Source organism: Rhipicephalus microplus, chromosome 1 (genome assembly GCF_043290135.1).
Source record: "Rhipicephalus microplus isolate Deutch F79 chromosome 1, USDA_Rmic, whole genome shotgun sequence".
NCBI classification, from domain to species: domain Eukaryota; kingdom Metazoa; phylum Arthropoda; class Arachnida; order Ixodida; family Ixodidae; genus Rhipicephalus; species Rhipicephalus microplus.
The window spans coordinates 140,227,769-140,241,614 of record NC_134700.1 but is presented as its reverse complement, the minus strand read 5'-3'; the positions used below and the strand labels follow the sequence as shown (position 1 = coordinate 140,241,614).

General features: G+C 45.3%; 1 protein-coding gene across 1 annotated transcript in view; it reads left to right on the top strand.

Annotated features, from left to right (window-relative positions):
- LOC142765774 (uncharacterized) overlaps positions 1–13,846 on the top strand; it is a 76,718-nt gene that overhangs the window by 47,469 nt on the left and 15,403 nt on the right. Inside the window, exons 13-14 of the mRNA XM_075867421.1 lie at positions 3,762–3,880; positions 10,852–10,999. Of these exons, the coding sequence (XP_075723536.1) occupies positions 3,762–3,880; positions 10,852–10,999 (267 nt within the window). The remainder of the gene's footprint in view (positions 1–3,761; positions 3,881–10,851; positions 11,000–13,846) is intronic.

Here is a 13,846-nt window from a genome sequence, read left to right as displayed (position 1 = left end):
TGGTTCCTCTCTTTAGAGACATGGTTTGCACGCGGCACGCATCCCTTTGTGGTTACTCCTCAACGGTCTATTCGTTCAACGCGTGCGCTTCTTGAGCCCCGTTACTCCTTTTTCGGGTCAGTTTGCCTTGGAGAGTAGGGCGACACAATCAACTTGAGGAGCACAAGTTTGGATCAGGCACAATCTATAACGGCGTGATTACGGGATAGGGAACACCAGCCAAGTATGATGTCATGAGAACAGATGGAAAGGACTATAGACTCATAATAGTTGTGATCCTCCACGACGGTCAGTTTGGATGTGCAGGCGACTATAGGATGACCAGATTCTCTATTCGCTGCACGTAAGCACCTTATATATCAAATGATGTGGTAAGTGTTCAAAGCTTGCGGCAACGTTTACTGTCTATAAAGCACGGGACACATAATGCGATTCAGCGTCCGATGCAGCACTCGACGCCGCACGGGCGTACGACGATTAACGATACACGGGGTGAATTAGCCGTCAGTGCTCCATCTCCGCTCACATGCGGCACCTCAGCTTTCACGTTTGGAATACACCGTATTCTCTTTATTGGGCCCAAAACAAACTCACACAGTCATGCTTCGTTCTCTAATAAAATCGCCGACAAAGCTACGTCTTCGCAAGCGACAAACATCACCACAGGCCGCGTTCATTCATGACTCCGAGGGTAGGCTCAGTTGGGCGGAAGTTCTTTGTAGTGCCGTTCGCTTTTCAACGTGAGCTCATTATCGAGCGCCTCTTTTTCGTCAGCATCTAAGCATCTAAAAAACTTGAACACTTCTATGGAGCTTTTACACGCGCAACTGGTTTCCTCAATGGTACCGATTTAGTCAACAAAAGTGGGAACGAAGTGGCCTGGTTCACCGAGACGGCTGGTGCCACTGATACCGGTGGTCTTTCGACAAGGCTCGAGATCTCTTTGGCCGTTCGGAAACATATAATGCCTTGCAGAAACGGCACACTTCAAGCATAACTTTATTCAATCATGAGTTATTTCACGTCACAAGCCCTGCAAGGTTTCTAATGTTTCCAATGTTTTCCATGCCACCAGCAAGGGCTGCCCACAAGTGCCAAGGCTATCGAGGCTATCGCACTGGCGAGGTACGAAGCAGCGACAGAAGCCAACTAGTGGAGTCCCTTCTCGCACTCCCGCTCTGCCGTTGGCTGTTGGCTGCGCCGCGCGGCCATGTAACGGATACATTCTGCACGTTGGCTGATCGCGCGGCGTGTGAATCGTCACCGCGTGCTGTTGGAACCTGTTGGACAACTGTCGAATGCGGCTACTGGCCCGAAAAGCCGCACGGCATATCGCATACGAATTCGCACCTTGTGTTCTGCACCTCACGGACATAGCAGCACTTGTATCTACAACAGCGTATGCATGTGCGCCGTTTGCAAACTTTCGACAATATTTGATCACATTGTTCGATGACTTGAGCGTTTCGATAGCGCAGTTCTTGCCTCCTCTCTTGCAACTTGTAAGTGTGGCAGCTTGGGCTAGTTGGTATGACATGATGATAGTCATAGCGCGAGAACAACACGACGACACAGAGACAAGAAAGTTACGAAGGACACGAGCCGTTCATGCCCTTCGTGTCTTTCTTGTCTCTGTGTCGTCGTGTTTTTCTCGCGCTATAACTATCGTCCTCTCTTGCGGCAGCTAGTTTTCCTCATTTTTTGGGGCTGGCCGTCGACGCATGCGTGACAAAGAGCGACGTTGGGGTGAGGGTGAGCTGCGAGAGTAAGTGGCCGGACAGTCACGTGAAAATGTGCTTGACATAGCATCCTAAAACGATATAGGGTCGGTCCCTTTAATTGCTGTGCTCCGGCGTCTGTGTAGCTTGGCCCCTGACTCTGGCAGCATCTGGCAATATGAAAGGCTGACGCATGCAAAACAGATCAGCTGGTTATTGCGCGTTCGCCAGGCAGTTGCAGCAAGGGGCGCCACCCACTCGGTGTACTGCTAAGTCGGAGCTGTGATAGCAATGGGAGGAGCCCATACAGCGGACGACTGAGTTGGAGTGCGGCATGCGGCAGCCCATCAAGCGGCGAGGGCTTGTGTAGCTGCTGCCCCTTTGCTACCTCAGAGTAAGTAAGAGGCATGGTGACAACGTGGTCATAAAAGGCCACCGACATAGCCGCGGCATTCTGATCTTGAATCACATGTCGGAACATGAAAGCCAACGGCGTCGGTGGGAGCAGTTGCTTCATCATAACAATAATGCACTAAAAATATACTCTTTGTTCTTGATAATGTGAACATTTATAAGACGCTTCTTCATCTTCTCTACATAACCATCATCCCATAGTGTTCTTAATCTTCATCGTTTGTGGGGACATCTCTTGAGTCTTTTCTGTGCCTCAGCTGTGACTAGTTTTGGTGAGGCCTTACAGGCCTAATAAAGGTGTGTAAAGCACTACACCGCAAGTGTATGGAGGTGCGTAGTATGATTATATGGAAGTATTGTGCGTCCTATTTGGCTATTTTTAGTCGTTAATCAGCAACCTACTGGGTGAGAACCTCAGAAAACTTTATTTACTCTAGTGATTGTTCTATAAATAAAGGAATTGTGGCAATTCGAGTGTTATGAGGTCACCCAGCGAATTAAAAAACAATAATTAAAAAACGTACTCCAGGTATGACCCTGTATTTCTCTACGACTAAGCTCTAACTTATCAATGAATTCTATTTTGCCAACTTCCTTTCCATTTCTCAAATCGCTAAAATAATTATTTTATCGGTACCTCAATTTAAATAGCTGCAGAATCAAGCAGAAATGTTTTGCAGAAGGCTTCTTGTTTCAATTAATAAACAAAAAGTCAAGAAACACGCGAACTGTAAAATAAACGCGCGCTCGTGCGCTACAACTTGAGCGCTTCCAAGCGTTCTTCAGCTGATACATGGCTGCGTTCATTCGTCACTGCGTTGTACAAGGCTTCACGCTCGCAGATGGAAGCCATTGAGTAGCGACGCCCTGTATTTTGTGTTTCGCATACTTTTTTCGCCGACAAAACAATCACAGAGATTTCAGCAAAAATTATTGTTTCAATGTATAGATATTTGTGACTAAGTACAACATTGGTTCAATATTTTACCAATTTGTGCGAGAATGAGAAGTTCGTTATTAAAAATACTAATAAATAGCGCTTATTCACTTAGGAAGCAGGACTTTCCTAGAGCATGATGTTTTTTATCGTAGTCCTAGTTAGTGCAAACACTGTAAATGTATTTCCAGGTGGTTGTGACGTTGAAAAGGTAGCACTCTGCGTGTTCAAGACACTATGTTTAGGCAAACCTGTGCCCAGAAAACTCAAACTACAGTAATGCATCTCGTACACTGATAGCAGTGAACGAGTCGTCACCATCAATAACCTGATATTTTGTAAGGTGCGTTAGCAATTATAGATGCCACGTCGAAGGTTCTAGTGTAATCTCTAGCACCTCTGACAGCTTTCAAAAAATTGACTTCACATCCTGCGCGCCGTCTTGGCAGAATAATCTCATACAGTTGTGAAACTTCGGGAACTCTATGGTTCTGCCTGTGCCATGCGTTGCAAACAGAGTTTGTGGGTGAACTATTAAAACATAAAAAGAAGCGGGCGTGGTAACATGTATATGTGTAAAAACCATCCCTTCAAAGACAAGATAGCAGAGCGAAAATATCATAGGTGATGTATAAAGTCACCACTTTCGAAAAGACTTAAGCTTGTTGGTTTCCACCACTTTCGGCGCGCAGGCCTTCCGGGCTGCCAGTGAGCCCATCCTGGAACCCGACTGGGTGTACATTCATACGGCAGCAATCTGGCCTGGCAGCAAGGCAGGCGTACCCGAGTCGATGGTGGTTGATGTCCTGAGGTATGTCATCTTGCTTCAGCCTTTGTATGGTTAAAATTTTTGTTACATCGATACAGAGAGTGCGTTTGCCAAGCAGCATCAAATAATAAATAAATTACACAGTGTATATGAATTCCTCTTGTGTCTTTTCGAGTAACAGTGGCTCGAACACAGAAACCGTAGATTTTTTTTACATGCAAATGTTTTCAAGCAGGGTTCACCAAGACTTGAGTGATAAATTTCTGTCACGGAAATGACGTCGAAAAAATACGCATAATCAGAAAGCAAAGAAGTTCCGTCAATGAGAGTTGAACTCATGACCTCTCATTCAACAACAACAAATGCCAGGCACGTTAGCCATTGCGACACGGTCACATAATTTATACGCTTTTCAAAATACGCTTTTTACATCTGTCAAATTCCTCAAACATCATTATTAGTAAAACGCAGCAACACATCGTGACCGTGGCATCCACCAATGCACTCGTTATTTCTAAGCGTCCGCCTCATTCAGCTCCGTTCCAATTGCAGAAATGCCCTTTTATTAACACCTTTATAAACCCCCATGTGGTGACGTTACCACAAGCATCGCCGCCTCACATAGCATCCATTCATAAAAAAAAATTCACAGAATATCGACGGGGTGAACGGCAAGTAGAGCGAAGCGTCTGTTCATCCGTCTGTCTGTCCACATGTCTGTTTGTCTACCCATCCATCTATACATCCATCCGCTCCTGCACGTACTAGATCACGCACTGGATGGACTGATGGACACTCCGTATCAGTCATCCTCATTGTCTCTGTCAATGTGCTGTCCATTTCTTATTATAACAGTTCATCTCGCATTTTTGAACGTCAACTATACGAAAACCAGTAACGCCATCTAGTGATATTATTTCGAAGGTCATATATAGACGCAACGTCATCTAGTGAGCACTTCCTAAAGCTAACAAGAAGTGGCCACTACAACATACTATTACAGAGGAGGGAACAACCTACACCCATACAAGCTTCGCCTCTAGAGTAGCACTGTGACGCCTGCCGGTTTCGCGCGTTCCTCTTTCACACTCGCTCTGCGAATAATGAGGGCCAGCTAAATGGAAGAGACGACGCGCGCTCCGTATCCCTGTGGTCGTGCAGTGCTGTCCAATACTCTAACAAGCCGTGAGTGCGTAGTCTTAGCCCAAGTTCAGCATTCAGTCAGCCACGCTGTCTGCCGGTTACATCGCTTTGTCTGGTTCCGCTCTCAACGGTAACTACTAGAGCTACCACAAGCATATTGACCACAAACCCGCAACGGTTTGCTTAATCTTTAATTATGGTCTTCAGTCGGTCTGAATGAATGAATAAACGTCAACTTGGATGCATCCAGGTGCTTTAGCTGTCGAACACCTACAGGCATTGTGCAAGATTTTTTATATCAATGTACGTTAAAACTTAAGCCACCTCCATAATGACATATTTTACTTTGGTGTTTTACCGATTCCTATGACGGGGACACCAGCCATTTGTTTTTCTAAATATTCAATATTCAAAATACGCGCGCAAATAATCACAACTTTCGCAGCGTATTGCATGTGCCCTATCTTGGCGTGATGGACAAGTGGTCTGGGCTGTTCAAAAAATGCGGATTTCTGTGTATTCAGCCATATTGCGTTGCATTGCTACAAACAAGGCATCATATTGAATGGCATATGTAACAGCGGCTCTAATATATATATATATATATATATATATATATATATATATATATGATGTGCAGATAGTTGAGATGGTGTGTTGAAGGTACGATGAAGCAGCAGTTCAGGTACAAAGACAATGACTTCATAGGTGATACGCATTTTCATTTTTTTATGTACGCATGAACTAAAACATTAAATGACCAACCATTGTAGGCCTTCTAATATTCAGACGCTGCAAAACAAAACATAATTTACAGAGCGAAAGTGCAAAAAGGTCAACGCCATATTCGTAAGTGAATGATGTTAGATGAAAGTGCTTGTATGAGCACGGGGCGTTTCTTGGCGAGACCATTTCTGCAGGAAGGCTTGTCAACGAGCCGGCGGATCATGCGTATGTCGAAGGCAGCGTTGTCGGGCACTTTCGGTGGCCAGCACTGTACAGTTATGGCCACGTCAATCAGCACGTTAACCACCCGCCCTTTATGCCACACTGGCCGCGGTCGTGAGTCAAATGCTTAAGGCTAATAAATGGCAGACGTCGAGCTATCAGGCGTTTTTCAGCGGGATTAAGAGCAGGCAGGTAAGGGTGCTTCGAAGGATACCGGTACTTATACGTAACACTCATCGTAAAAACTTCTCACGTGCTGCTGCGCCTACGAAGGGACAAGAACGAAGTGGACGTAGTCACGACTACGTGAGCACGCGGGCCATCAAAAACGAGCGGTTGGAAGAATGGGTGGATGTCATCGGCTGTGCCCTTTAGATCGGGCTGTGGCTCACGCCATCCAACCATAAAGTAAGTACTATCACTATGTATTTAACGATTGACTTCCACTCGCACCTCGATTGCAGCCACTAATCAGTTAGTCTCCTCTGGCTATTTGTGCCTGTGTAAAGGCAATTTGCCTACACTGTTCCTCAAACCCAATGCTTTGAAAAATTTGGCGCCACTATCTTCGACTATAGGGCGGAGCTTTTTACAGAACGTTATGAAATCTTCAGCCATTTCTTCCTCCTCTCCACACGCACTACATACCGTGTCTTTGCTTTCGTGTTTAGCTTGGTACGTCTTGGTCTGCAATACTCCCGTTCTGCCTCGAAGAGCAGAGAACTACCCCGAGAATTATCGTAGATCTTTCTCTTAGAATTTCCTGCTTAAAAGTTCGGAAGGTGATTATTTCGTAAACATTCCCATCTTTCACCTGTCCCTCTCTGTCTCCTTCACCTTCTTCTTAACCGATGTTTTCTTTTTGCTTGGTATTCTGCTGTTAAAATACTTGCTTGACAGTTTTCGAGTTCGCTACCTCCATTCAGTATCAACATTCATCTTGTAAAAGTAGTAAACTTTCTTAGCCCAACGCTTGTCTCCTATTTTTCTCAATCGCTCTTCAAATTCTAACTTGCTATTAGCTTCCCTACACTCCAACGATGTCCATCCCATGTCACCCTGTACCCCCTGATTTGGGGCAATCTCCTGTGCTCCCAAAGGAAGTCTTCTTGCGCCATGTTGTTTAATTTCCAATCTTGCTTGAACTTTGATTTCATGCATAATACCGCATTGCCGAACGTCAAATCCGGGACCTTGACACCTTTCCGAATTCTTATCACAGCGTCATACCTATTGTAGTTCTACGGAGCCCTATTTTTTGTTACAGCTGCATTCCTAGTGCCCTTAGTCATTACGTATCTTTCGTGCTCTTTGTGATACTTAGCCCCGTTATTTACCCATACGCCCAAATATTTGTATTTATCCACTATCTCTAGCGTGACTTCCTATATCTTATGCTCACTGCCGGTGTTATCACTAAATATTATGATTGCCGATTTTTCTCTGCTGAACTTCGAATTTAACCCATCTCCCTCATCACCACAGAAGTATATCAATCCCAGCAGGTCTTCCTTGTTGTCTGCTATTAATACTACATCATCTGCATACATCCATGCTGGTAATGACTGTTCCATTTCTTTTCCTTGCTTTGCATAACAGAGGCTGAATCCGAGTCAACTCTCCTCTAATTCGGCTTCTAGTCCCCTGAGATATAACATAAATAACAAAAACGACAAGGGATATCCATGTCGAAGGCCGCGTTGTATCTCTATAGTTATATCTCTATAGGATGCCATCAGGGCCTGTTCATGAGCTATTAGGAACCCTTTTCTCTGCCGTTTCTCACTCTTGTTGTCCCGGTGGAGCCACTGAGCTAATCGGTCCATTCTCATTTGGTACGGTGCATGCGCCGTTTCCGCAGTGTTTAAAATTTTCTGTCATCATTGTTTTTATATATACCATTACCTCATCTCTTCTAGTCTGACCCCATGAACTGTAGTTATAAACCCTGTTTTATGCTTGTCTTCTTATTCAGAAAATTGAGATGGTTCCAAAACATTGCAGCTGCCTTTCTATTCTTTTTTTCACTTCCGCCAATCATTGTGCTCCCTTTCTTCTAAATCTTGTCCCTGAGCAAGCTGGACGCTTCCCTTCTGCAGCTCAAAAATTTATTCCATTTTTCTTTTGACATCATATTCTGCTTCACTCTCTGTTTAGCATAGCTGTGTTCCCTGGAGGTTTCCTGACGTCTTCCTATGGTTCTCTTAACTTCCTCATTCCACCAGCTCTTAGCTTTGTGTCTGCTTTTGTCGGTTGATTTGACTCGTACCTTAGCAAGCTATACCTCAAACAATCGAGTAAGATTTGTGTACGTCCACTCTGTTTTAGTATCATCTGTGATTATTTTCTCAATCTCTTTAGCTTCCATTTATATTTGCCTTTCTGAATAAATGTTACCATGTGGTTGCTCGTAATGCCACCATTCCAATTTCATTTCTCTTCAAAAAGTCAGCTTGATAAGTTTGTCGTCACTACCTAAGCTTCTGGACTCATATTCATCTATTTTCATCAGCCTTAGCCAATCGTACATCCTAAGTGAAAATATTGCGTAATATATGATCGTCTGCAACCTTCCCACCTCGCATGTTATGTGCCCTTCGCATTGCTCAGTGCTGTTGCAAATGATTAAATCATGCCTTTCACACATATCCATTAGCATTCTGCCTGTTGGGCTAGTATATACATCGAGATTTTCAATGCGCGCATTCATATCTCCTGATACAATTACCTCGCACTCTTCTTCTAGTTCGTCAATGTCATTTTCTAGGCACTACAATATTTGTTGGTTTTCCTCTCTGGCTTTTGTCCCTGTCCACAAGTATACAAACCCCAGGAACGTCATTTGCTCTGCCACTTTTCCTTTTAGCCATAAATATTCCTTAAACTCCTGCTCGACCCTTTACCAGTCTGTACGTTTATGAATTAATGTCCCAATACCAACCCCTTTCTGCTGCCTCCTGTTCTATTACAAACTTCCCATGCATAGTCCGGATTCTTAGGTGGTCGTTCCGCGTCCCTAAGATGTGTTTCTACAAAACATTATACCATCGGCATCTCCTCTCTTAGCTGTTGTTCTATCCCTTCCCACTTCAGTCTATTCGTGCCACCCTGCATGTTAATATACCTTACATGTGAATTGGCTCGGCCCTCGTGGCTACGTCGATTTTTGCCCGGACTCTACGTGTCTTAGATATTGGGGCCACTTTGGACTTGTATCTGCCTATGCCGCCTGTCGAAGAGTCACCCAGGTTGTTTTCCTCGTTAGTAGCTATCCCTAACCCTGAAGGGCCCGCGTTCTTCACAAAAAAGTACTGCGCGTCCTAAAAGTTGCCAACCCACCTCACAACCTAGCCTCCCATCGAATTAAATTCTGTCTGATTGAAAACCACTTTACCTATGCCCCTCTCTGTTTATTTCCACCACCTCAAAGTCTTTCTCTCGACTCATACGCCAAATCGCTTGGTTTGCATTGACAACTGCTATTTGCAGGTTGCTGTCAGGCACGGGTACCTCCGGTATGGTGCATCTCACTACCTGTACCTGAGGAGAATGGTGCGCATGTCATCGACCACTTTCGACAGTGTTGTCACCAATCCTGTCGTATCTTCATTTAGGACATCGTTTAAAGCCCCTGCAATTACCATGAGGTTTTGTCCATCAGCTGTAGTTTTGAGTTTTTTGCTCACTTGCCTCATGACTGTTCCAGCTTGCGTCCTGGTAACGTCACTACTGGTACTATCTTGTCACCTCTTAACCTCTCTTTGATTGCTTCTGCGCATAGATTTAAATGAAAGACCCCGGCAATTATTACGTGCTGTGACTTTTCAGCTGGATCGTCCGGCACCTCGGAGTTACTTGCACCTGTGATGCCAGCTGCTTTGTACCCCCCCAACCCATCACTATTTCGCTGCTGAAGCTTGGTCTTGCGACAATTGAACCGGCTGAACCCGTTTTTTCGAGCTTGCTTGCTTTTTTCTTCTCCGCCGTTCTGGTTGCCAGTGCCCTACCGTTCTTTTTGCTGGCCGCTCCTTTGTTCATCTTTGCTAGTGCCTCCTCGGCAGACCTGACCATTGCTCCCTAAGTCGTTGTTTTTTCTTGCTATGTCGCCAACGCAGTCTCCAGCTCGGTGATTCTCATCGGCAGTTCGCTCAGGGCAAACATCATTTGCTCCATTTTTTTTCCTTGACCTCACATTGCCTACACTTGGCGGGAGCCTCCTCACCATTTGCGTCTACACTTGCGTCCATTTTCAAGCCCACCCTGACCCCTGAACATTTTACATTTTTTTAGCGATGTCTTTTTGACACCAATTTCCCTCATGAACTTTGCTACTCTATAAATACGAAACGCGGTGTACAGCGAATCCTGCCCAACGAAAGAAAGAAAGCCTAAGCTCTACTACAAAAATTTTTGTGTTCGGTGAACGTGCACCTCCCCCACAAGGTGGCAAGAAAAAAAACACAAACAAAAGAGCCGTACAATGTAAAAAGTGCTACAAAGGTTTAAACTGCTGCCCTAATAACTATAAAAGCAATCTCAAAACATGCGAATCCACTTATCTGCGCAGTCGATCGGGGGCGCTCAAAAAACACTACCATTTACCGTGCCAGCTCGAATTCAAGCGCCTTGGTTGAAGGTGCGCCATGTAGTGAGCATTTTTCGAATCAACGGAGAGGCGACCAGAGAGGCACCTTGAGCGGCGACTGGTGAAGTGTACACTGGGAACACTGGTCTACACGACGGCACTGCCAGACAGGGCGGAAACATTAGTGATTTCGCCTGTAGCAGACACCAGCTTAAAGACGGATGCTGAGCGACTCATTAAGTGTCACTGTACTTCAGCGTGTACGTTCACAAGGTCTAGCACTTCATACTGTGTCTTTTGCTTCCTTATGTTCTCTTATTCTTGTTTATATACGCAGGGATGCGGACGTAGTCGGGGTAAGCACGAGCAATACTACCGACGAGAGCAACATAATTTTGGGCCGAGCGGGAGGTAACGTTTCTCCATACAAGGCTGCTTCCCCGCCAAATCCTCTCAACGCAGTCGCTCCGGGCACCCGTGGAATGGTAAGCAAAGCGTCCTTTTTTCGTCACCAAAGACCTGCTTACCCAGGGCTCTCACAGGAAAGGTGTATTCAAGCTACGAAAAAAATTGAGGCTGCATCAACCTAGCAGCGCTAAACGTTAAGGAAGTGTGAAGCCGGGTAGCCTTCATTGGTTGCGATTGCTTTTCCCTTTCTTTCCTTCTCGTTTCGGTTTTCATTTCTTTGCCACTAATTTCTCTTTTTTCTCTTTGAGTTCCCTTTCTTCCTATATTATCTTTCTAGTTTTCCTTTATTTTTGTCTCTTAATATTTCTTCGTTGCTCGCTATTGAATTTATACGTAGTTTGCGTAGTGATTGCTGATTGATTGATGTGTGGATTTTGAAGTCCAAAGGAAGGAAAGAGAATAGGATGAAAAGAACGGCAGGGAGGTTAGCCAGCCTATAGGCAGCCGCTTTGCTACCCTGGGCATACGAGGGGGATGGAGGAGATGAAAGATGGAGAGAGGAAAGAGAGATAGACACAGCACATTAGGCAGCACACGCGCGCACAATCAGTCATAGTCCAGTCTTGTCTTTCGTGGTGTCTGATATTGCTGTTACAGCCGCTTTTTCAAGTCCGTGTCGCGTAGGAATTTCAACAGCGGTTTTGTCACCTCCTGTTGCAATGTCCTCTCTGGGGTACTTGAAAGAATAGTGTCCACAGACATTGGACTGGTATTGATACGCGCAAGAATGGACGCCAGTCACTGTCTCTGGATGTCATAAGCTGCCATATGATTATGAGATTCGCCGTAGAGGAGAGCTCCGGAAATTTCAACCACCTGGGGTTCTTTAACGTGCACACAAATCTGAGCACATGGGCCTATAACATTTCCGCCTCCATCAGATATGCAGTGGTTTGTGTAAGTTTTGCTAGCCGTAGCAGGGGTGCTATGCATGATAGGCACAGTATAGGCCGAGTTCGTGAAACTCTGGATCTTCCAGAGTCCTGGCAACACCACCTTATGAACAGGCCAATAGTGCAAAAAAAAATGGCAGATTCCATGTACCGTGGAAATTGATGATATACAAAGCACGAATGAGAAAGGCTGACAAGTCACTTTAAAATCAGCACAACCTTACAAGGTGGAGGTAAACGATGCCGTAGGTAACTTTCATGATTATCATGTTTCGATGTGTCGTTTCCCTTCGTCGTTCCTTTACGTCACGTAACAGCAAATTTGGTATATGTGGAGCTAGCAAAATGGCCGCGAGCACATCATGAAGGGCCCAATATACTTCAATGTAGTGTTGACGTGCGCGCACGCTGGGAACAAGGCTACGTTAGCAAAGTGTAAGCACACTCTAGTCTGAAGCCACGCGCGACCAGCGCGACCAGCGTGCGTCGGTGCGACCTGACAGCCACCGGCGCGAAATGGGACACGCTGCATTTCGTGCTGATGCGTTGCCCAGACAAAGCTGCGTCTCCTTTTTCATAACGGAGGGACGCCGGACGCGTTGAAACACGCATGCGTCAAAGCAACGCAGCTTGGCACCCACCTGCAAGTACATCACAGTACTGGTGCCTCGCGTTGGAACATCGGCCTGACCCGATGAAATGAATGCTGGTGAGCACGCGCAGTACGTCATGTCAAAATGTATTGGCGCCTTGACTTTGACATGTAGTCACGTTCTCACATGACACGCACCTCATGGATATCATGTTTGCAGCAGTCACATACCTTCGTTAACCATTGACATCACATAATACCATAATTGACATATGTGAAGGTAGTGAAACAGCCGTGAGCGCATTATGAGTGAGGCATGTAGTCATATTGTTAGATGACACGCTATTTATCATGTTTACACCAGTATCATAACTTCGTCATTCATTGACGTCCCGTAATACCAAATTTGGTATAAGTGAAGCTAGCGGAACGGCTGCAAACGCATCATGAGCGTGGCATGTAGTCATGTTGTTACATGACACGCATGTTGTGATTTTCATGTCATGACTAGTCAAATATATTGTGCATACCGTCATTCTATGCCATACCGAGTTTGATATTGATACCATAATCTAAACGGCCAGGAAATCTAAAGGTCGTAGGTGGCTATGTCGATAGATAGATAGATAGATAGATAGATAGATAGATAGATAGATAGATAGATAGATAGATAGATAGATAGATAGATAGATAGATAGATAGGTAGATAGATAGTAAGGCTCAATGTCACCGAAGTTCGCTAAGGAAAGTAAACACACCTCTCAGCGCGCCGCGTTTCATTGGCTATGATGTAACCAGTCATCACGTCAAGGATTGTCTTCTAAGTTGGGTGGTGTTTTCAAACCCGAGGCATCACCCTTTATCAAAGACGATAGCCTTTCTTGGAGACCTTTCACAGATAATCTGTCTGTCTGTTTGTCCACCGTTACTGGGAACCGGGCACTCTAAACAGCACCAGCCGATACCCCGAACGGCTGACCCCATCCGCAGCGCCCACTTATGTTGCTCGAGTCAGCGTTCATACCTGTGCAATTGTCAATTAAAAAGCAAATATTGTGCATATCTGATGCACCATAACAACACATATTAATTCTGCATGTTCGTCGTTTTTTAGAAAAGGCATATATAAGAAATTTTGACGACCGTAGCGCTTATTACGCTGCGCCGACCATGCAACGCTTGCATGGAACGGGGGGTGTTTCCAACGCTTTGCTAAGACGATACGCTGCTGGCACCCACCCGTCGCCTTGCGTTCTACAGCTTATCACCTCTGAGGCGGGCGCGCATGCCCGTCTCAGGGTCACGTGCTTTTTTTCAAAAAGAACTGTCAGATGGCACTCATGTCTCACGTGTGACGTGACTTCATGCGCTCGTTCGCC